Below are 20,977 nucleotides of genomic sequence, written 5' to 3'. Positions count from 1 at the left end.
ATAGCTTTATCTGTGTTTTTTTTTTTTTAAGATTTATTTATTTACTTATATAATCACTGGGTACAGTCAGAAGTCGGGAGGGTGAGAGAATTCACCAGAGCCAGAGCGGAGAGCAGAGCAGGCAGACTGACGAAGTACACTGCTGAGGGGAGCAGTGGGCATGGCAGGAGAGGTCTGTGCTCCATATGGGACCCTCGCCTGGCAACCGGGGATCAAACCGGCGCTGCAGAGGCTGCAGGCATCTTCGCAACCCAGTGCTCAACGGCTGCGCCACCGGGGAGGCCCACTTTATCTGTTTTAAGGCCCTATTCTGTCGCTATCATCAGTGATATACGTCAGGTGACATGAGACAGACCTTCTGTTACATAAATACTTACAGTTTGATTGCAGTATACTAAATGGACAGACTGGCTTTATGGTAATATTGACAAGTATAGCTCAAAGCTAATTAAAGATTTCTGTAACAGAGAAGACATGGTTGTCTTTTTTTTTTTTTTTTTAAAGATTTATGTATTTATTTATACAAGCACTGGGTACAGTCAGAAGGGTGGGAGGGTGAGAGAATTCACCAGAACCAGAGCAGGGAGCAGAGCAGGCAGAAGGACCGAAGTACACTGCTGAGGGGAGCAGTGGGCAGCAGGGGAGGTCTGCGCGCCATGTGGGACCCTCGCCCGGTGGCCAGGGATCGAACCGGCACTGCGGAGGCTGCAGGCAGCTTCGCAACCCAGCACTCAACTGATCCACCACCGGGGAAGCCCTGTCTTATTTTTTTTAAATATAGGTGTTCTCCAGCTGCAAATAGAAAGGTGGCGGCAGAAGGAAGGGTATGAATGAGACAGCTACTAAGAAGAGAAAAAGACTAAAACTAGTAAAGCACTCTAGGAAGAGACCCTATGTTGGAATGGACGATAAGCCCTTTGGTTGAAAATGCAATCATTAAAACAATTAGAACTCTGAGTAAATTGCACTGTGCTAGATACTAAATATACAATAAGAAGGTAAAATATAAAGTTTCTGCCTTAAAAGGCTTTTGAGTTCTGGATTAAAGAAATAGCCATAAAGCTGCAACTACTGTTATTTATAAAGTGATACAATATTTCAGTAGTAATAAATTGCTGTGAATACAGGTGTTTTGGGAAATGCCATTAGAAATATACTTTGAAAATCTATTTTAAGACATAAGTAAATGAATATAAGAAGGTTGGAGACTTCAAGAATTAACTTGAACAAGGAAGGGCAGGGCTTTGGAATACATAAATACTTTGGTGAAATGATCAAGGTTAATGGAGTACAGAGTTCATGTTTGTAAACTGGTAGGTTGATATGATTGGCAAAAGTTGAATTAGGACCAAAAATGGAAAACTTATGAGACAAACTAAGTATTTGGACTTTATCCTCAAATGATGTAATCAGGACATTTGGAAGATAGGTAAACAAGGAAGATTAATCCAGAAGTTCATGTAGAAATTTTATGTTCTACATATGGGGGAAACATTGGAGGTAGTCTAGGTAGAAAGTGAGGACGACTTGGACCAAGGCATGGCCCTGGGAATAGAGGAGATTGAACATGAAAATAATCAATGATAGAATTACTCATTTTCCTTAACCTTATTTTTATGCATTTATTTTGAGCCATTCAGTCACCAAATGTTTTTATTGAATAGCTAAGATCTGCCAAGGATACAAATAAGACAATTTTTTAAATACTAAAACTCCAAATCCCAGCCTTTCACCATCAGGGTACTCAGGGACTGAACGTGGCTACTCATTAAGGAAAAAATCAAAGATTATAGTGTGTTAACCCTTGACAGAACGAATGATAAATCCATGAGGGAAAAATCTTCAGCTTCTTCCTATATAACTTTTCTTCTTTGTATATTGCAGTCTAGTCGTTATTAAGATAACCAGAAGTCATGATCTTTTATGTCTTGTATATGTTCCCCACTCCATGTATTTTTTTAGGGCACTATGAATTTGAAATTTTAAGAATTAGATGTTTCCTTCTCATTTCTACTTAGGGAAATGAAAAAGAAAAAGCTTCCGAGTGACTCAGGGGATTTAGAAGTCATAGAGGGAAAAGACAAAGAAAAAGAAAATGCTCTACATGTTGAAACTCATCAGAACACAAGCAAAAATGTTCCAGCTGTACAGCCAATGAAGCGAGGACAAAAGGTAATAAAACTTTAGAGTGTACTGTTAAAAGTTAGTACTGTATGGTTCAAAAGTAAAGTTGTGCGGTTGCTCTTAATTTTTAAAGTTTAAGTGAAACAGCAGATGTAATCCCATGTGACTTCCACTGGCTGAAAATTAGTTGAAACGATAGTCTGTAATCACTGTTAAATATTCCTTTAAGATGATCTAGATAGAAGCTCTCCTTTTATCCTTTTATTTAAAGAGGAATAGGAGGTTGTGACGTGTTTAGACAAGTTATTACATATTTTATTAAAGGTAGGGATGAAGGTAGTGGATGTAGAATATGCTTTTTTAAGTGCATATTAAGGGGAATTATGAGCTAATAAATCAGTGTATCTTTATAAAAATTAAATTCCTTTGAAATTTTAAGGTAAATCTCGTCCTCTTTCCTCCATCCGTAGTAGTCAGAATTTCCTGGGCTTTTTTTTCCAGTGGGCTTCAGATATGGAAGGGCAAAATTCTCCCCATATTATGTAAATTCAACATGATTTTTCAGAATTGAGATTTGTTAATTATAGTAAAGGTACTGTTTCTAAGATTTTTTTTATAATTGTGGGATGTTTCTTGTTGGTTGTTGATCCTTTTGAGAAAAGGTTATTTTGAAGAATAATGTTAAATTTTATTGAATGCCTTTTTTGCATCTATTCTCTCATAATCAATTGTTGTGAATTACTTGAGAAAAATCTGTGAAATTAGTCTCTAATTTCTCATAGTGCCCTTGCTTGGTTTTGTTATCTAGATTATATACCAGCTTCATAAAATAAGTTTCCTTCTTTCTCAGCTCTCTAGAACTTCTATAAAATAGATTGTTCCTTGACATTTGATAGCCTTTGTGTTTTGTGGATAAGTTTTTAAGTACTAATTAAATTTCCTAGTTATGGGTCCATCCAGGTTTTCTGTTTTCTCAAAGTTTATTTTCTAATTTATATTTCCCAAGAAATTCTTTTCTTCATGTTTTCCATTCATAGGGTTAATATATTGGTAATATTGTTCATTTTCTCAAGGTTTTTAATTTTTTTTTGTAATAATGTACATAGAGTAAAACAGGCAAATCTTAAGTGTTTAGCTCAGTGAAATTTTACATGCACATACTTGTGAAACCATCATCCAGATCAAGACAATTGAATATTTCTAGTACTCTAGAAGACTCATTCTTACCCCTTTCTAAATAGTATCCTAAAGGAAAAAATCTTTATTCATTGTATGTAACAGCAAGTTGTTAATTTGGATTGCTAAACAGTATTCCATTGAATGTCTCTGTCACAATTTTTATCTATCTGATGTATTGTTGATAAGCATTCTTATATATGTCTTTTTAGGTCCAAAAAATGCATTTCTGTTGGGTATATCTGGGCTGGAATTGTTAGATTATAGCATTTTCTTTAGTAGATATTACCAAATAGTACCAACTTCCTACCAATCAGGGTATAAATATTTCACACCTTCCCAAATAGTACTATCTCATTACATACTAAATTCTTAAATATATAATTATGGCCCTGTTTTTAGGTTTTATTGCTTCACTTTTCTATGTAGTTTATTTTTATAGTACCATACTGTGTAATAATTCTAACACTAGTTTTGTAACCTAGTAGGAAAATCTCTCAATCTTCTTTTGTAAGATTTCCTTAGCAATATTCTAGTATTTACTTTATCAAGGGAACTTTAGATTTACTTTTATCAAGTTAATTAAAAAATCCTAAGAGCTTCTACAGTAAAAACTCAACCTAGCTTTGCTGCCTTATTTCCTGTTCTTCCAAATACTTATATAATGTTGAAAGTGGCTACACATTTAATTGCAAAGTGCCCCTGGTTGCAAAACCAGCGAGAGGTTAATGTTTTCCCAGGTACAATGGTTGGCCTTATTGTGTCCTGCTTTCACCTTATGGACTATATATTTCCTTTAAGACTTTGAAGTTTTGCTTTCTTTCTTTCCTGCAATTTTTGCTCAAGCTGGAAGAATGTCTCCTTTTTCTGGTTTGCATTTCTCCTATAATATTTAAAATATGCCTATTTACCCTTCTATGTGTATCTTCACTTTCCACAAGGTGGTAAATTCCTTAAAGGGGAGGACTATGGGTACCTGCTTTTGTAGAATTCATAGTTTATTATTGCTTAATAAACACTTTTTGACAGAGAAAGAAACACCATTTCTTTCTTTTTTTTTTTTTAAATAAAGAGGCATGTGTTTTTATTTATTTATTCGTTTGTTTTGTTTATACATGCACTGGGTACAGTCAGAAGTGCGGGAGGGTGAGAGAATTCACCAGAGCCAGAGCGGGAGCAGAGCAGGCAGAAGGACCGAAGTACACTGCTGAGGGGAGCAGCGGGCGGCAGGAGAGGTCTGCGCGCCATGTGGGACCCTCATCCGGTGGCCGGGGAGCAGCCGGGGATCGAACCGGCGCCTCAGAGGCTGCGGGCAGCTTCGCAACCCAGCGCTCAACCGCTGCGCCACCGGGGAGGCCCAGAAACACCATTTCTTTACAAACATTTGAGATTTCTTTACTGCTGAATTAGTCCAATCAAAGTCTTTTGATTTTGTAGAGTAAAATGAAGAAAATGAAAGAAAAATACAAAGACCAAGATGAAGAAGACCGTGAACTCATCATGAAATTGCTAGGGGTAAGAGCTAAAAATATTTTGTTTTGCTTTTCAAAGGATATGTAGAACACTGCTTATCATATCTATTAAAGTATTGAAAATATTTACATTAACAATTGTTTTTAGATTTATTTTGCATAGAAGAACTGGGGTGTAGGACAGAGGTGTTGGGGGGTGGGGTGAGAGGATTCACCAGAAACAGAGTGGGGAGCAGAACAGGCAGATCTACTGAAATACACTGCTAAGGTGGGCAGTGGGCGAAACAGGAGAGGTATGCTGCACCATGTGGGTTAGCTCCCTAGCAGGGGATCGAACTCTGGCCTCAGCAGTGATAGCTTGATAGTGCTGAGACTTAAACCCTACACCACCAATGAGGCCCTACATTAACTATTTTTTTAATCTGTGAATTCAAGTCTGCAGGTTCAAACAAAGAAGAAAAAGGGAAGAAGGGGAAGAAAGGAAAAAGTAAGGATGAACCAGTGAAGAAACAACCCCAGAAACCTAGAGGTGGGCCAAGAGTCTCAGATAGCATAAAGAAAGACACTCCATCCCTTGAGGTTGTAACTCATGAGTTACAAGACTTGTCTGTGGATGAGCCACATGATGACAAGGTAAAGGTTATCACATATGTGAGTTTTTGGTTATACTGGTCAGCTGTCCTTGGGTTCCCACGACATGAGAGTTAGAGTGCTAAAACCAGAACCAGTGTTTTAACCCTGTTAGTGGAAAGTCAACTTAGAAATACAACCTAAAAGATTAAAATTGCAGTATAAAAGCATTAAAACGGTAGCTCTGTTAGCTGATAACAAATGTTTATCACACACTTTTACAATAAATAATCTATTTTTTGGAAAGGCTTTGATTTTCATGGCATCTCTACTTAAATCTCAACAGTTTGTTTTAATTATGTTTAAGATGACTAGTAAATACAATTTTACTTCTCTAAGTTTTTCTGTAGGAATGTGTAGTTATTGTCTTACATAATATTGAAAGTTAGCTACAAGTTAGTGTCAGGTGCCCCCATTTGCAAAACCACCAAGGAGTTAACATTTTTCCAGTTAAGATGGCTGCCTAATTGTTCTATCAACTGCTTACAAAAGACCCAGCTTTAAATATCTCTTATTGGGGGGCAGGGAGGGGAGGGACTGGGGTCAAAATAAGAGGGTTGCAATTGTATGGGGAATATAAAAATAAAATTTATAATATTAAAAAAAAAAGAGGAGGAAAATAAATAAATATCTCTTATTGCTCTAAATACATATTCTTGCAGGAGCATAGTGGTCTGTGATGGTGGAATATGGGTGAGCTGGTGGTGGGTGCACTATAGTGGTATACCTGATAGGGTACCCCAATATTACCTCAGTTAAAAATAAATTTTTTAAAAAAGTTAAAAAATATGTATCTATATCTTCTTGCATGAATATATACATTTTGCAGTTTGAGCAAAGGAGGTTTCATAAATTTGTTCAAAAATTTTGACTCAGCCTATAGTTACTTATGGCAGTTAAAGATTGAGTTGTGTGCTATCTTTGGTATTCTAAATTCATTACTATTTTTTTGCCTCTGCTGAATAGTTTTGTTTAGTAATATTAAAACTCATTTTGGTCTTCGAATTTTTACACTGATCTCATATTTGTAATTTATTTTGTAAACCCTACTAGACACATAAATTTTAACTTGGAGGGTGTTGTTCTTTTGTGGATAATTCTGGCTCTATACAGATAATTTTTTTTTTATGTAACACCCTAAAACTGCTGAAAATTCATCCTGAAATGTTGAACAGAGATTTAAAAAATAAGAGTTCCGTTCACTAGAATTTGCCATTTTATTCTCCTCTGGCAAACATATTAAGCTTAGTCTGTTATTTTAAATGTTCTTACAGCATTTACTACTTTTACCATAGACTTTATGTGAAAATTCTTTTTTTTAACTTTAGAGAACAATACAAATTAATTCATTCAGTCTGGGGACAGTAAAGAATCTTGGGGTCTTTATCCTGTGGGTTAGATGTGAATTGCCTTGTTATATTACTGCTTCTTTCCCCTCATAGTTTTTAATGATATTCAATTTCAATTTAAGTTATAGCTCACACTTTAATTTTTGTATGTTTGGAGCAGGAAGAGCAAGATACGGATCAACAAGGAAATGAGGTATGAGTTTGTGTTGGGGTTCCCACTAAATACTCTCATTGCAATCCACTATATTTAACAATTAACTTCTAAATAACAAAAATTTAAAAAGCAGGGCCTCCCTGGTGGCGCAGGTGGTTGAATGCAGCGCTGTGAAGTTGTCTGCCCTCTCTTCAGTGCCCGTTCAAGCCCTGCTGGCCGCTGAGATACCCACATGGCACAGCAGACCTCTCCTGTCTCGCCTGCTGCTCCCCTTAGCAGTGTATTTCGTCAGTCTGCCTGTTCCCTGCTCTGTCTCTGGTGAATCCTCTTGCTCTCCCGCACATCTGGCCTGTACCCTGGTTCTTGTATAAATAAATAAATCTTTAAAAAAAAATTTAAAAAGCAAAGACAAAAAGCAAGTCAGAACGGTAAAAACAAATATAGGACAGTCACATAATAGATAGTTCAACAATGTAAAATGTTTTCAGAAACTACTGGATATAGACAAATACCCTGAGGGTTCTGAGAGAAGGGAAAGGGACAAGGGGACACAGGGATATGTGTGGGGGTGGAGCCCCAAGACTACAGAATCCTGAGTCAAATGATCTGGGTTTGAATCCTAAATTTGCTACACAAAACTGCAGCCTTTGGTCTCTGTTTCCTTATCTGCAGAATGGGGATAATAACTGTCCCATTCAGGAGTTGTTTTGAGACCATAAAGTACATGAAACATTTAGAAAAGTTCAGTATGTAATCACTCTACCTCAGCACCAAGCGCTTTGTCCTAAACTAAATTTACTAACATTGTTAAATAAATATGGGCAATCTTGTACATAGTCTGCCAAATAGGAACTCTTTGAGAAGTTTAGGATTTCTCAACTTCAGCACTAATACTTTGAGACAGGTACTTATTGTGGGAAGCAGTCCCATCCCAAGCCTCTATCCACTAGATGCCAATTGCTCTCTATTTCTACCCTCCCTTTCTTCCCCCCCCAAATATCTCCAGATATCACCCATTATCTTCCTTTAGGAGGCAGAGCCCCACTTGTTGAGAACCACAGGTCTAGCCAGAGTATCAGTCCCATTTCCATGTAGTGGACTTACATCTATTTGTGGTCATTTTTGTATGTATTTTTTGTATATTATATATAGTTTTCTACAGGTTGAGTAATATCCATCAAGTCTTCCTTTCTCCAGTGTAGCTATGGGTGCCATTTTGAAAATTACTGTTCTCATTACTCTTTGTGCTGAGCAGTAAAGAATATTTAAGCACCATTAATTTTTTTCAATTCTTTGAAGTTTTATAAAGCAGAACTTAAGACTGTATCAGAAAAGGATGAAAGTATGTTGAGGTAGTAATTTGATACTTTCAGTTTTCCTTTTATAAGACTGGAATAAATTACTTCTATAACTATTTTTGTTTTCCCTTTTTAGGAAAATCTGTTTGACTCTTTGACAGGGCAGCCACATCCTGAAGATGTACTACTATTTGCCATTCCAATATGTGCCCCTTATACTATCATGACAAACTATAAGTAAGTCATTATTAGTTTACCAAAAACAACTGACATATGAATTGTTTTGTAATCTCTAGTAACATATGCAATTCCTTATTAAAGATACAAGGTGAAACTTACTCCTGGAACTCAGAAAAAGGGAAAAGGTATTTACTTTTTTTTTTTTTGTTATGATTTTAATTATTTCATGATTAAACAGAAGTAGATTATTCTATTTTCTCTTTACAGCTGCAAAAACAGCCTTGAATAATTTCATGCATTTCAAAGAAGCAACAGCAAGAGAAAAAGACTTATTCCGCAGTGTGAAGGTAACTTATCTTTGGAACTCTGATAATATTAAAAATGTTAAGTTAAAATTTTCTATTATTTTTTTCTTGCTTAGTAGATGCAAGCTGCAGCTGTTGCTTGGGTACAAATGCTGTCTTACTAGAAACAGTATAAAATTATTGGGATTATTTCAGGTGAAATTTTTGGAAATGCTTTTCTTTTGACAGTAGAGATAGATACATATGATTAGAGGGTGACAATATTCAGCAGTTTTCTTCTTTTTAGGACACGGATTTATCGAGAAACATTCCTGGCAAAGTCAAAGTGTCTGCACCCAATCTTCTGAATGTAAAAAGGAAATAGTTGAAATGAAATCACAAAATATTTGAGAAGAACAAATTGTATATAGCCTTTTGGAAGTTCGGAGATGAAAACATATTATCAAGACTTCCACATTTAAAAATGCTATATTCACCAAAAGGACTTATTGTTTTTTCCAGTTTTATATAGAGGAAATACTGTCTATGATAGAAAACCCTAAGATATTTGTGGAGAGTTAAATGCTAATGATAAATACATCTGTAGTTATTCTCTTACTTTTTTTGAAATTTGGGAGGTTAATATTAAATATTCATTTCATGTTGTAAAGAAATTGAACACTAAAGTGGCTCAGTTGCTTAGACTATTGATTTGGTAGTCTGCCGTATTGAACATCTAATATATCTGTTATTCACAGGCCAGTAACAAGTTTTTCTTCTCTTATCTGATGGGAATTGGGGGTGGGTAAAACATTTAGAATTAAGTCTTGAAAACCATTAGTGTTAAAGGGGGAGATGTCCTCCTGCTTTTACTTAAACATGTCAAAAATATATTAGACCAGATATATAAACTATTACTATGGGTGACTCACTTTAAGTACTAAAACCTAGAAGGTGCATTTACATACACTCACTTTTCATATTTTTGTAATCTCATCCATTTTATATTTCAGCTATAGTAAGTGTCAGCAGCATGTTCAGAATAACACATCAGAGCAGATCAGATCAGAAATGCATTTTTAGGCTTAACCACTCATAGGTGAGACGCCTGACCCAGCTTTTTCTTCTTTTGTCTCCTGTCAGAAGAGAGTAAAGTCATACATATATGTTCATTACTTCTTTTATGAACTATGAAATGATTGTTTTAAATGATTTTAGACAACAGCTGTCTATAGTCAATAGGACCACTTGTGTAGCCCCTATACCAAAGCATAAGTATAAACAGCTATTATTAGTCTTTCCAAAATTTCTTTAACCAGCTAAGTCCTACTGAGAATATTTTTCAATTTGAAACATTTAAAAAAAAACTCAGACTTTACAATTATGTAGCCTAGTGTTATAAATGCAACCTAATAGACTACTACTACAACTATTTTTTTAAAAAATCTATAATATTTTTTTAATAAGGAAATTTAGCCATTCCTTGTGATTTAAAAAAGTCCATAATTTTCCTGTTTTAACAGAGGACAACTGCTGTGTTAAATACATTTATTGTTAAATACATTTATTGTAGACACAAAAATAGCTTTCTCTAGGTCATTCACATGCACATTAAAACCAAAAGGCTGCAAACTACAATAATGCATATAATTGAACAATGTCACTCTCTGATGTTTGCAGAATTGCTGTCCATGCAAGGTGGTCAGAGGCATTATCTATGAAGCCTTAAGATCCAGAAGTGTTGTTGCTACCAAACCTCTGATTAACACTGTGAAGTAAGTGTTTTGGGAGACAGTTCCACGAGTTGGCTAACATTTCTTTAAAACAAATGACTGCTTCTAAGCTTAGCCTGAAAGTGAACAGAAAAATAATTTCACTTTACTGTTTAGAAATATTCATTTAAAAACACAAAATGCCACTTTCTTTAAAGATTTTCATAGGAACTGGAATAGTTATTAAGAAATACAATTTAGGGCCTCCCTGGTGGCGCAAGGGGTTAAGACACAGCCTATGAAGCTCTCCGCAACCAATGCAGTATGAGTTCAATTCCCAGCCAGCCAGGGAGCAACCCACATGGTACAGCAGACCTCTCCTGACTTACCCACTGCTCCCCTCAGCAGTGTACTTTGGTCACTGCCTGTTCCCCAACTCTGTCTCTGGTAAATCCTCTCAACCTCCACACCTCTGGCCTGTACCCCAGTTCTTGTATACATAAATAAATAAATCTTTAAAAAAATAAATAAATGCAATTTAAAATAACAGGTATCAAGAAAAAATTTAACTTACCTTACAAGAGATTTTGGCTGAACTGAAAATATAAGTATTTCATTACTGTGTGCCTGAAAAATAGATATGAAGAACACAATAAAAATCAAGTATTTCACAAAATAGTTTAAGCAAATTCATAAAGTATCCCCTAAAATAGAGTGTATACTTACAGCTCTGTGATGGACAAGAAGGTTATTGGCACACCCACCAAAAACAATTACTTCTCCTTCATTACTGGCACAAGCTGTATGCCATAATCTGCATTTAAAACAAAAGTTAGAGTTTAAAGTCACCCAAAACACCAACCTGATCATTTAATTAGCTCTATTCTGTAGTATAAATTAACACTAAAGATCTTCATTCAGGCCAAAACATTGTGGAGAGAATTATCTTAAATAGCAACAGCTAAAAAAAGTATTTTATCTGGATGTTATTTTCTCTCACTGGTCTCATCCTAACTTATGCAAAGAGAAGTTTGTTAGCAATAAAAACTCTCATGGGAGATGAGGGGTATATACCCCCTCTCCTACTTCCTCTTTTCATAGGCAAGGCCAGTTTGGCCTTCCAGAATACATGCTAGGAATCTGAATCTGCCTGACTGACAACCTAAAGTATTTAAAACTCTGGCAATAAGAATATTTGTTCAAATGAAATCTTAAGTAGCATGAATATAATTAGGGTAGTGGCTTGGGGAGGAAAATGCAGGCTGACATATCTAAATATGCTTTGAACATCTTATTTCCCTTAGCAGTTTGTAACAGTTCTTTTCAGATTAGTACGAAAATTAACTATATGTTGTTTTATAGCACTACTGCAAATTACACTTGAAAGTTCTTGATTTTTTTCCCATATACCTTAAGATTTTGAGATTCTCTCCAGTTCCCTTTTTCTTTCTTTCTTTTTTTTAAAGATTTATTTACACAAGAACCGGGGTACAGGCCAGATGCACGGGAGGGTGAAAGGATTCACCAGAGACAGAGTGGGGAACAGAACAGGCAGACTGACTGAAATACACTGCTGAGGGGAGCAGCGGGCGAGATAGGAGAGGTCAGCCACGCCATGTGGGTTTCTTGCCGGCCAGCAGGGATCGAACCCATGCTGCAGAGGCTGTGGACAGCTTCACAGTGCGGCGCTCAATGCCTGCGCCACCAGGGAGGCCCAGTTCCCTTTTTCTTTAATGACAAATGTAAATTAGTTCAACTCACTTGGTAAAGAGCTGTATCATAAATTTTAACTATTAATAATTTTGTGATAAGTGAAGCAATAATCTAGTCCTGTTTTCTATAACATGACAATAAAGCAAGCATGTGATATAGGGATAACACTGGTTTCCTTTTCTTTGAAAAGATACAATGTCAAACCTTAGTGAATGCTAATATTTTTATAATAAGAATGGCAGACTTGCAGCTAACCTTGTATACCCCTAGGACCTCATCATTTCATGTAAGAATTAACTGGCTCATACCTTGGTTTTTCAGTATAGGGATGATTAAATTGTATCCATTCATTTTTACTGATGCAGTAAGTCCAAGCATCACCTGAAAAAAAAGAGCTATGAAGTATTATTCTGCCATTGTGACAGTGCTACTTAAAAGGCACAACTTTACTAAGATATAGGTAATAAATCAGGTAGATATAAAAAGTATATTTCCTTTTTTCCTCTGCAGTTAAGTAGGTTCTTGGGATGTTACTGCTCTTCAGTAGAGCTGTTAAGCATTCCAGTCTGTTACTGGACTGAATGGATGGATGGATGGATGGATGGATGTCACAGTATGAAAACAATTACAAATACAATAAAATAGCAAACCTTTCAATCAACCCTGTAGCCCTCTGGGGCACCTAAAATAGTGATTTTTTTCCCCAGCTACTTATAATTATATGTGAATAATACATACACTGATTTCTTAGTCACATTTTTAAAGGACTTACTAAGTGGCTGTTTATCAGTGGTAAATCCTCCAAAAAGAAAGAGATGATCTGAAGAAACTGGTGTTAGTGAGTGCCAAGATCGGCCAACTGGGCATATGCCTTGTGGTATTCTGAAAATAATAGCAAAGTTATAACTATGTTTTAAAGCAGCTGCTGTTTTTAATGAAGAGAAATACCAAAGAAGTTTTCCTTTCAAATTTATATGGATTATGGAAAAAGCCCTAAGTTTAAATAGCTTTTTGGTATTAACAACTACATGTGTTATAATGAATTATTTTTGTTGAAGGCTGAATGAACTTTGGACAATTTCAACAAATATACTATGTGTCAGGCACACACAGTTATGGAAACTAGAAAAAAATAAAATTCCTTCTTAGGATCAAGTGGTCCTGTTTATTTAAATTCGTGGTTATAGAAATTCTAAATAAGTATATGATAAATAGGGAATAGAAAAATAGGAAGCTTTTTATTTAGCAAAAAAACTTTTCTAAATAATTATCTAAAGTGATACCTACAATTCATTCCACTCCCATGTATCCAGATTAAGATAGTGAAGATCATTCATTCTAGCATCCTAAAAAATAATTAAGTGGTTATCATTTTGAATAATTTTTAATAACTCAACAGTTGTAGGCTGGCTCCAGATAAAAGTTACAGCAGGTCATTGAAACTTTATATACTCACTCGATATCTGCCTCCAAATACAAAGCCTTTGTTTCCCACAGTTGCACAGGCATGGGCAGCACGAGGTGAAGGTGTTTTACCCTGTTGAAAAGTCACAGAAGCAACTTAATACATGAGCTTTTTATAAAGGGAAAAAACCAAAAAGCCACCTTTGGCTGTAGGATAATATATAAAACCCTTGACTTTTTTAGCTGAAATCCAGACTTCTAGTCAAAAATACTAAAGGCTGACTATCAAAACTAGGGATTTTAATTTTGTATTTTTGAGATGTACTTTCTAAATGGGCTAGTTATTTAATATAAGAGAATTTATATTTATTTGATTTTCTATTTTTTTCTTAAAGATTTATTTATGTAATAAAGAGCTGGGGTACAGACCAGAGGTGTGGGGGGTGAGGATTCACCAGAGGCAGAGTGGGGAACAGAATAGGCAGACTGACTGAAATACACTGCTGGGGAGGAGCAGCAGGTGAGACAGGAGAGGTCTGCTGCGCCATGTGGGTTGCTCCCTGGCTGGCTGGGGATTGCTTCATAGTGTGGTGCTTAACCCCTTACACCACCAGGGAGACTCCCTGATTTTTTATCTTTTAAAATAAAGCTAGCATATTATATAATATCTGTGTTGGGGAAAGAAATCTAATATTTGAATAACTTAAATTTCAATTTAGTGCTTGATCACGTAGTTACAAACACTACCATGTAACACCTGTTAGATGATAGATGAGTTAGTCTATATGTTCATTAAATTTTTCCAAGTTCTAGATTCTTTGTATAAAAATCAAAACTTTGGCTCTTCTCCAGGAAACAAGAATCAACAGTCTGTTTTTATACCACATCCCAAATGCCCTTGTCTGAGAAGCCTTGCTTTAATTCATTTCTTAGTAACTCACAGTTGTTATAGGCTGGCTCCAGATAAAAGTTTCCGTATCTAAAATATGTACATGATCATTCCATCCTCTTGGATGACTTGAATTCTACAGAAAATAAGAATTTCTGAGTTATTTTACAAATGTTTATGAAAGTATATAGTCTCTGTTAGCAAGGTAAAATGAACAAAAATAGTGAATATAAATTTATTTTTTAATATACTAATAAGTAGGCCATATGAAAATATGAAATTTCACTGACCCAAAAAGATGTTTCATCAAATTCAAAAGTTCCCAATACTTTATCTTCAGGTAAATATCCATACCCACCAAAAAATATTAACCTGTTTGACAAAAAAAAAGACAAAATTCAAACATCCTCAGGTTAGGATCCAAGAGATTTTTTTTATTTTGTCCTATGCTAGAGCTGAGAAGGCACACTTGACTATATGAAAATACTTATTCAAACAATAGTGGCTGATATGGCTGACAGTCTTTGATGCTAGGTTAAGTGTTTTCATGTATTAACGCTTAATCCTCATATGGGTCCTATGACGAATGCTATTGACTAATGGTTACTGACCGAAGATTTTTAAAGGCAAACCACTTTCCACATGAAAACTTAAACCTATAATGGTGCCAACTCACTTGTTTTTATATACCCAAACGCCAAGCTTGTCCTTTGATGATGGAGGAATTCCTTGGCAATCAATTCTTTCCCACTGTAAAACTCTGTCTGTTGACCTTGAGTCCAGCATGTAGAACTGTGAGAAACAATGATTTCTCTCAATTTGGTTACGTGAAAGAAATTTAATCTTGGCATTTAACTTTATTGTGATTTATAGTAAGAATGTCATCTAATTCAAAAGTATGACTGTAGACTGGCTGCCAGTCTGCTAATTGTTAACCACTCTGCGTCTATAAAAGGAATGTGTGCACAGCATAAATTACCTAAAGTCACTAAGCACCCGGTTTTAATTCATTTTTTTTCCTATAGCCACACTTTTTAATGAAGTAATAAAAGAAGTGTGTTGTTTTACATTCTATGCCCTAGGTAGTAATTTATGGATATGATATAAGGATGTATTACAAAAGAAATTTCAACTTAGTAATTTCCTACTCAAATTTAATTTAACCAGGACATCTTAGTACCTACTTAACTCTGAGAACTAAGATAAATCTTAAAAGGTATATATCCCTTCTAGATTGTGAGCTGCTAAAGGTGGGGAATTTATCACTGATCTCTGTCTCTAATGGCTAGCCAGGTTTTCAGCATATAAGGTGCTTTACTTTATATAAGTTGTCAAATAAATGAACTGTTAAGAGTCCACCAATATCATATGCACCTTTCTTACTGACTTAATCTGTCCCTTATTGACAGAACAAGTGACATCTTTTTCCTATTTGGAAAAAAAAATGGTCAAAGTCTGAACAATGATATTTTATGGCATCACAATATAGGAATCTTAGTATGTAAAATCATATTAGGATTAATTTATCTTCATGGCTTTCTGCATATTGTTCTGTTAATTTTTACCCTGTGCCTCCCACTCCATGATTACATCATATCCACCTCATCATATCCATATACTACTAATATTCATCTAACCCACCAGGGTTCTAAGAAAACAATTAGCCACAAAGAGCAGGAAAGAAAACACAACCTATGAAGTTATTGCACATAGGTTACCAACCAAATCTGGTTTTATAAAAGACTTAGGTAAATATAGACTGGTAGACAAAATACTGAAATGTACATTCACGCCATAATCCAGTACATACATTTTTTACTGGGACAGCAAAACATATGGGGATAACCTTAGAAATTGTAGTTGACTGAAAAAGAATAAAACTGTCTTGAACCATAATCCTTAGAAGCACTAACCTTATTGGTATTGCCTCTTGAGTGGTGTCCTCCAAACAAGTACAGCACCCTGTCTACACACACAGCACAACTTCCTGACATAGAAGGAGGAACATCACCTTCCGTGTTAATTTTCTTCCTAAAGGGAAAAACAATGTAAATCAGTCTTTCGAAATGCAAAAAGTCAATTTGATGTCTATCCCCAAAAGAAAGAAAATGAGTAAGCTCACTAGATAATGTCTAGGGTCTCTTCTAGCTGTAAATGAGCTCTTCCCTCTTCACAGATATGCCAACTTGTCCTATACATAGGCACTATGAGACATTCCATAAACCTAAATCATATTTTGTTAGTCTTTTTTTTTTTTAAATGTTTTTTTTAAGAGGCATGTTTTATTTATTTGTTTGTTTTGTTTATACATGCACTGGGTACAGTCAGAAGCGCGGGAGGGTGAGAGAATTCACCAGAGCCAGAGCGGGGAGCAGAGCAGGCAGAAAGACCGAAGCACACTGCTGAGGGGAGCAGCGGGCGGCAGGAGAGGTCTGCGCGCCATGTGGGACCCTCCTCAGGTGGCCGGGGAGCAGCCGGGGATCGAACCGGCGCCGCAGAGGTCGGCGCCGCAGAGGTCGCCGGCAGCTTCGCAACCCAGCGCTCAACCACTGCGCCACCGGGGAGGCCCCTGTTAGTCTTAAGGGTATACCATCTTCTGTTTCTCAGACTTAATTGTTTTTTAGTTCCATGGCTGTGAGTGGTGGTTTTGTTTTTGAGTGGGCCAGGAACCCAAAAGGAAAACCTCACATGAGTCCTGACAGATTAATTCAAGAGGTATTTTTTAATTCATTGTTCTTTCAACATTTAAATAAATCTGATTCCGACTTTAGTAATACTCAACACTTAATAGTGTTTACTGTAGGCCAAGTGCTTTGCATGTTTGTTTAAGTTTCTAACACTATATGTAACAGGTTTCAGGTGTGCTTTGCATGTTTTAACTCATTCTGAATCTGAAAATGAATCTGAATCAGAAAGCATAAAAATCTAAGATTCAGAGTATTGGAGGATGCTCAAGGTCTTCTGCTTACAGTGTCACTTTATGTGAAGCTTCAAGTTTTGGTGGACTTAATTTTAAAAATTACTTATAGGGCTGAATTTTAAAAAGAATAGTCCTCCTATTAAAGGAATACTATTATAAACTTCTAACCCTCTAGCAAACAGCTCAGATTAACAGATTTGCTATGTACAAAGAATAATGCACTTAGTTTAGCTCAAGTGATACTACTACTTTCTTGATTCTGAAATCTACATTATATGCAAGATATTCATAATGCACAAAGTTCTCAAAAAGCAAATTGTGGGGAAGACTATAAATCCCCAAACATGGCTAACCCAACATTTTGAAAATCACATTAATTCTATGCTCTTGAGTACCACTGTACAAGACTAGCAAAAAGATCTTTTCAGAATGCTCCCAGTTTATATGGACGAAAAATGAGTTACTTTGTTTTTTAAACAATACCATTTTAAAGATATCTACAAAGAAATGTTAATGTTAGATTTCATTAAAATACCACCTTTGTTTATAGCAGGTACAATCTAGAAATTCTAGTCTCATTCAAGCTACCAAATAACAAGATTTAAAACATCTTGAAAAAGATAAATATGGTATGTTTGTTATGTTTCCATTTCAGGATCTGAAGACTTTACCTCTTTATATTACTGATACTCTATACTCTGAATAGAAATTTCTTCAAATGTCATAAGCATCTCATAATTACAGCGCTATTTTCTGAAGAGATGCTGAAATGGCTAAGCTCCGCAGTTGGGCTTTAACTAGCAGAACATTGTTTTCAGGACACAAAAATAACTTAGCATCCTTAATTTAAAATTTTTTCTTCACTAGAATGGGGTTTTCTTTGCAATTTTGAATTTCCTAGTCCTTTTATAATATCCAGTTACCATCTTCCAGTCTCCATGTTGTAGATCCAGAGTTCTTCTCTAGGCAGATAAAAGTCATATAATCCTCTTAATTGATTACTCTAAGAAAAAAGAAGTCGCAAATATAAAAAAAATTAATACACTTGTATATTTTCTAGTAGTATACTTGAGATACCAAGAGTTATGAAAAAAATACATCTTATAGTTCTATCAAATGTACAATCCTCCTGCCACGAGCCACACAAAGTAACACAATATAGACAGTTCTTAATTCAGATTTTTATACAACAGTTGCAATGGTGCAGAAAGTTAAGAGATGTCATGGAAATTCATCCTGCACAAATCAGACATCAAATTGTAGCTGCATGACTTCAAGAAAAATTACCTATGCCATTGATGGCAGACCAAAGAAACACCTACTTTGAAAATGCCTGGCCCACAATAACACGTGATGTATAGTTTTCTAGCCAATCTCCCTTTTACCCATTATTTTATCAAGAAGCAGAGGTCTGAAAATATGCAAATATTAAGTCCTCATGCAAAAGTTTACCTTCCTTGTGCTCTTACTTCCCTTCGGGTAATAATGCCTAACAAACATTGCGCTTCTCAATATGTCAGAACTATCTGAGTCCTATGCATGGATTGCCTTATTTCATCTTCCCAACAACCCTAAAAAGTAGTTGCTATTTCAAGAAAGCAGGCTTTTTAGAGGTACGGAATTTGCCGAAGGCTACTTAGCTGGTAAAGGTGGAACCAGGCTTGCTCCTACCGTTCCCTGAATTTGCAACCTCTGCTGCTGCCTGAACTAGCCAACCTTCAATCCTCTCACCACCTCCTGGACAACGTCAACATACAGTTCACAACTGCAGTTTACGGAGACTAGGCTTCAGAATCTATTGAGCCTGGGGATTATGCACAGAAACGGAGTAGCGGGCCGTGTAAACACCTCTTTCTGCTCCACCACTCACAAAACGCCTGGAAGCAGGTCAGAGAGTGACATCACACAGCGTCACCCCGTTTTAAAACAAAACATCTCGTAGACAAGCACCGCCCAACGAGCCTCCCCTGGGGTAACGCTCCCGCGGGGCCGCCGCGAGCGGGGCGGGTGGGTGGCGGCGAGCCGGCCCCGTCGGCTGGCGGCCGGGGTGCCCCGACCCCGGGGCCCCGGGCGGGCTGGGAGCTCCGCGGCGAGCTTCCCACTTGCACAAAAATGAAGCGACGCGCGGGGCGCCGCCCGCCCGGCCCTGCAGAGCGGCCGCCGGCCCCGCCGCCCACTGACCTTGTAGCCGCCCCAGACGAACATGTGACGCCCGTCGCCGACGGCTACGTGGCCGCTGCGCTCGGCGGGGCAGGCGAGCTCCAGGGCCTCGTAGCCCTCGTAGGCCGGCCCCGGCGAGTCGTCCGCCCGCAGATCCTCGTTGCCATCAGCCATCTTGACGCCGCACTTTTGTTCGCCGCCAAGCCCGACCCCCGCGCGCGGGGCCGAGACAAAGGGAAAGGGAGCCGGGAACGCTCGGGCGCGCAGCGGGCAGAAGGGACGGCGCTCGGCGCCCCTCGCCGCCCGCGCCCGCGGCCCCCGCCGTGCTCTGCAGCGGCGGCCCCTCCGCGCCCGGCTGCGGGCTGGGGGCGGCGGCGGCGGGGCTGAGCCGGGAGCGTCCAGCCGGAGCGCCCGCCTCCCCGCGCCCCGGTGTTTACGCCCCGGCGGACCCGCCCGTTCCGCTGACGCCGCCCGGCGGCTCCGGAAGCGCGGCCGGCGCTCAGCGCCCCCAGCGCCCGGTCCTCCCGCCGCCGCCGCCCGGCCGCCCGCTGCTCCCCGCGGGCGCCGCGTGACAGACGCGGGCCGAGCCCCCGCCGTCGCGGGCCGCTGGGGGCTCGGCCGAGCCCGGGCAGAGTCTCCTCGCCTGAGGAACGGCCGCCGCGGGCTCCGGCCCGGGGAGAGCAGGCAAGTTGCTCAACTCGTCACTTTCAGGTCTCCGCTTCTCCGAGTCGCGCTCCTTGCCCCGCGGCTGCACGGGTGGGCCGGGCTCCGCCCTCGCGGCCCGGGCGGGGATGGCTCGGTCTGCAGCGCCGAGGAGCCTCCACACAGCTCCCCATGGTGCTGGACCAGTTTGCACGCCCACCAGCAGTGCAGGCGAGTTCCTTTTTCTCCACATCCTCGCCAGCGTTTGTTGTTGCTAGTCTTTTTTTTTTAATGTGTGCCATTCTCACTGGTGTAAGGTGGTATCTCAGTGTGGTTCTGATTTGCATTTCCCTCATGATAAGGGGTGCTGAACACGTTTTCATATGCCTGTTGGCCATTTGCATTTCCTCTTTGGAGAAATGTCTGTTAAGTTCTTCCACCCATTTCTTGACTGGATTGATTCCTTTGTTTTTGTTGAGTCGTGGGAGTTCTTTGTATATATTTGTGATCAGTCCTTTATCAGTTGAGTGGAGTGCAAAGATTTTTTCCCAACCAGTGGGGTGTCTCTCTGTTTTGGTTAATGTCTCTGTTGCTGTGCAGAAGCTTTTCGGTTTGATGTAATCCCAGGTGTTTATCTTTTCCATGACTATCTTTGCTTTGGATGATGTCTTTAAAGATGGTATTGCGATGTATGTCTTGTAGTGTTTTACCTATATTTTCTTTTGATTTTTGTACTTAACTCCACCCACAGGCCCCAGCAACCCTCCCTTGGGTGATGATGGGATATGTTGTGTCCAGTGTCTTGATGGCTTTGGTCTGGAGTGGGGGTGGAGTCCACAAAACCTGTATGGATGGGCCTCCCTGGTGGCA

The 20,977-nt window shown here is 38.3% G+C and overlaps 2 protein-coding genes across 3 annotated transcripts in view; one reads left to right on the top strand and one right to left on the bottom strand.

Annotated features, from left to right (window-relative positions):
- Window positions 1-9,052, top strand: part of NEMF (nuclear export mediator factor) — a gene marked incomplete at both ends in the record, with an annotated part of 41,686 nt that extends 32,634 nt beyond the window's left edge. For both annotated transcript variants that reach the window (XM_084240568.1, XM_084240567.1), the window contains 8 exons: window positions 2,019-2,172; window positions 4,738-4,815; window positions 5,208-5,405; window positions 6,912-6,944; window positions 8,340-8,440; window positions 8,525-8,568; window positions 8,651-8,730; window positions 8,975-9,052. In XM_084240568.1, coding sequence (XP_084096694.1) covers window positions 2,019-2,172; window positions 4,738-4,815; window positions 5,208-5,405; window positions 6,912-6,944; window positions 8,340-8,440; window positions 8,525-8,568; window positions 8,651-8,730; window positions 8,975-9,052 — 766 coding nt within the window. The remainder of the gene's footprint in view (window positions 1-2,018; window positions 2,173-4,737; window positions 4,816-5,207; window positions 5,406-6,911; window positions 6,945-8,339; window positions 8,441-8,524; window positions 8,569-8,650; window positions 8,731-8,974) is intronic.
- Window positions 9,053-10,265: 1,213 nt separating this feature from the next.
- On the bottom strand, window positions 10,266-19,639 carry KLHDC2 (kelch domain containing 2; the record flags this gene model as incomplete). The annotated part of the gene is made up of 13 exons (XM_084240919.1): window positions 10,266-10,516; window positions 10,954-11,006; window positions 11,106-11,193; window positions 12,401-12,473; window positions 12,865-12,974; window positions 13,380-13,438; window positions 13,549-13,629; window positions 14,438-14,521; window positions 14,676-14,757; window positions 15,062-15,177; window positions 16,299-16,416; window positions 18,229-18,308; window positions 19,487-19,639. The coding sequence occupies 13 exons, from the start codon at window positions 19,637-19,639 to the stop codon at window positions 10,393-10,395; spliced, it is 1,221 nt and encodes a 406-aa protein (XP_084097045.1). The 3' UTR covers window positions 10,266-10,392.
- Window positions 19,640-20,977: the final 1,338 nt, after the last annotated feature.

This window comes from Talpa europaea, assembly GCF_964194135.1.
Source record: "Talpa europaea genome assembly, chromosome: 8".
Classification (NCBI taxonomy): Eukaryota; Metazoa; Chordata; class Mammalia; order Eulipotyphla; family Talpidae; genus Talpa; species Talpa europaea.
The sequence above is the reverse complement of the archived record's forward strand: the minus strand, read 5'-3'. Positions and strand labels throughout refer to the sequence as shown.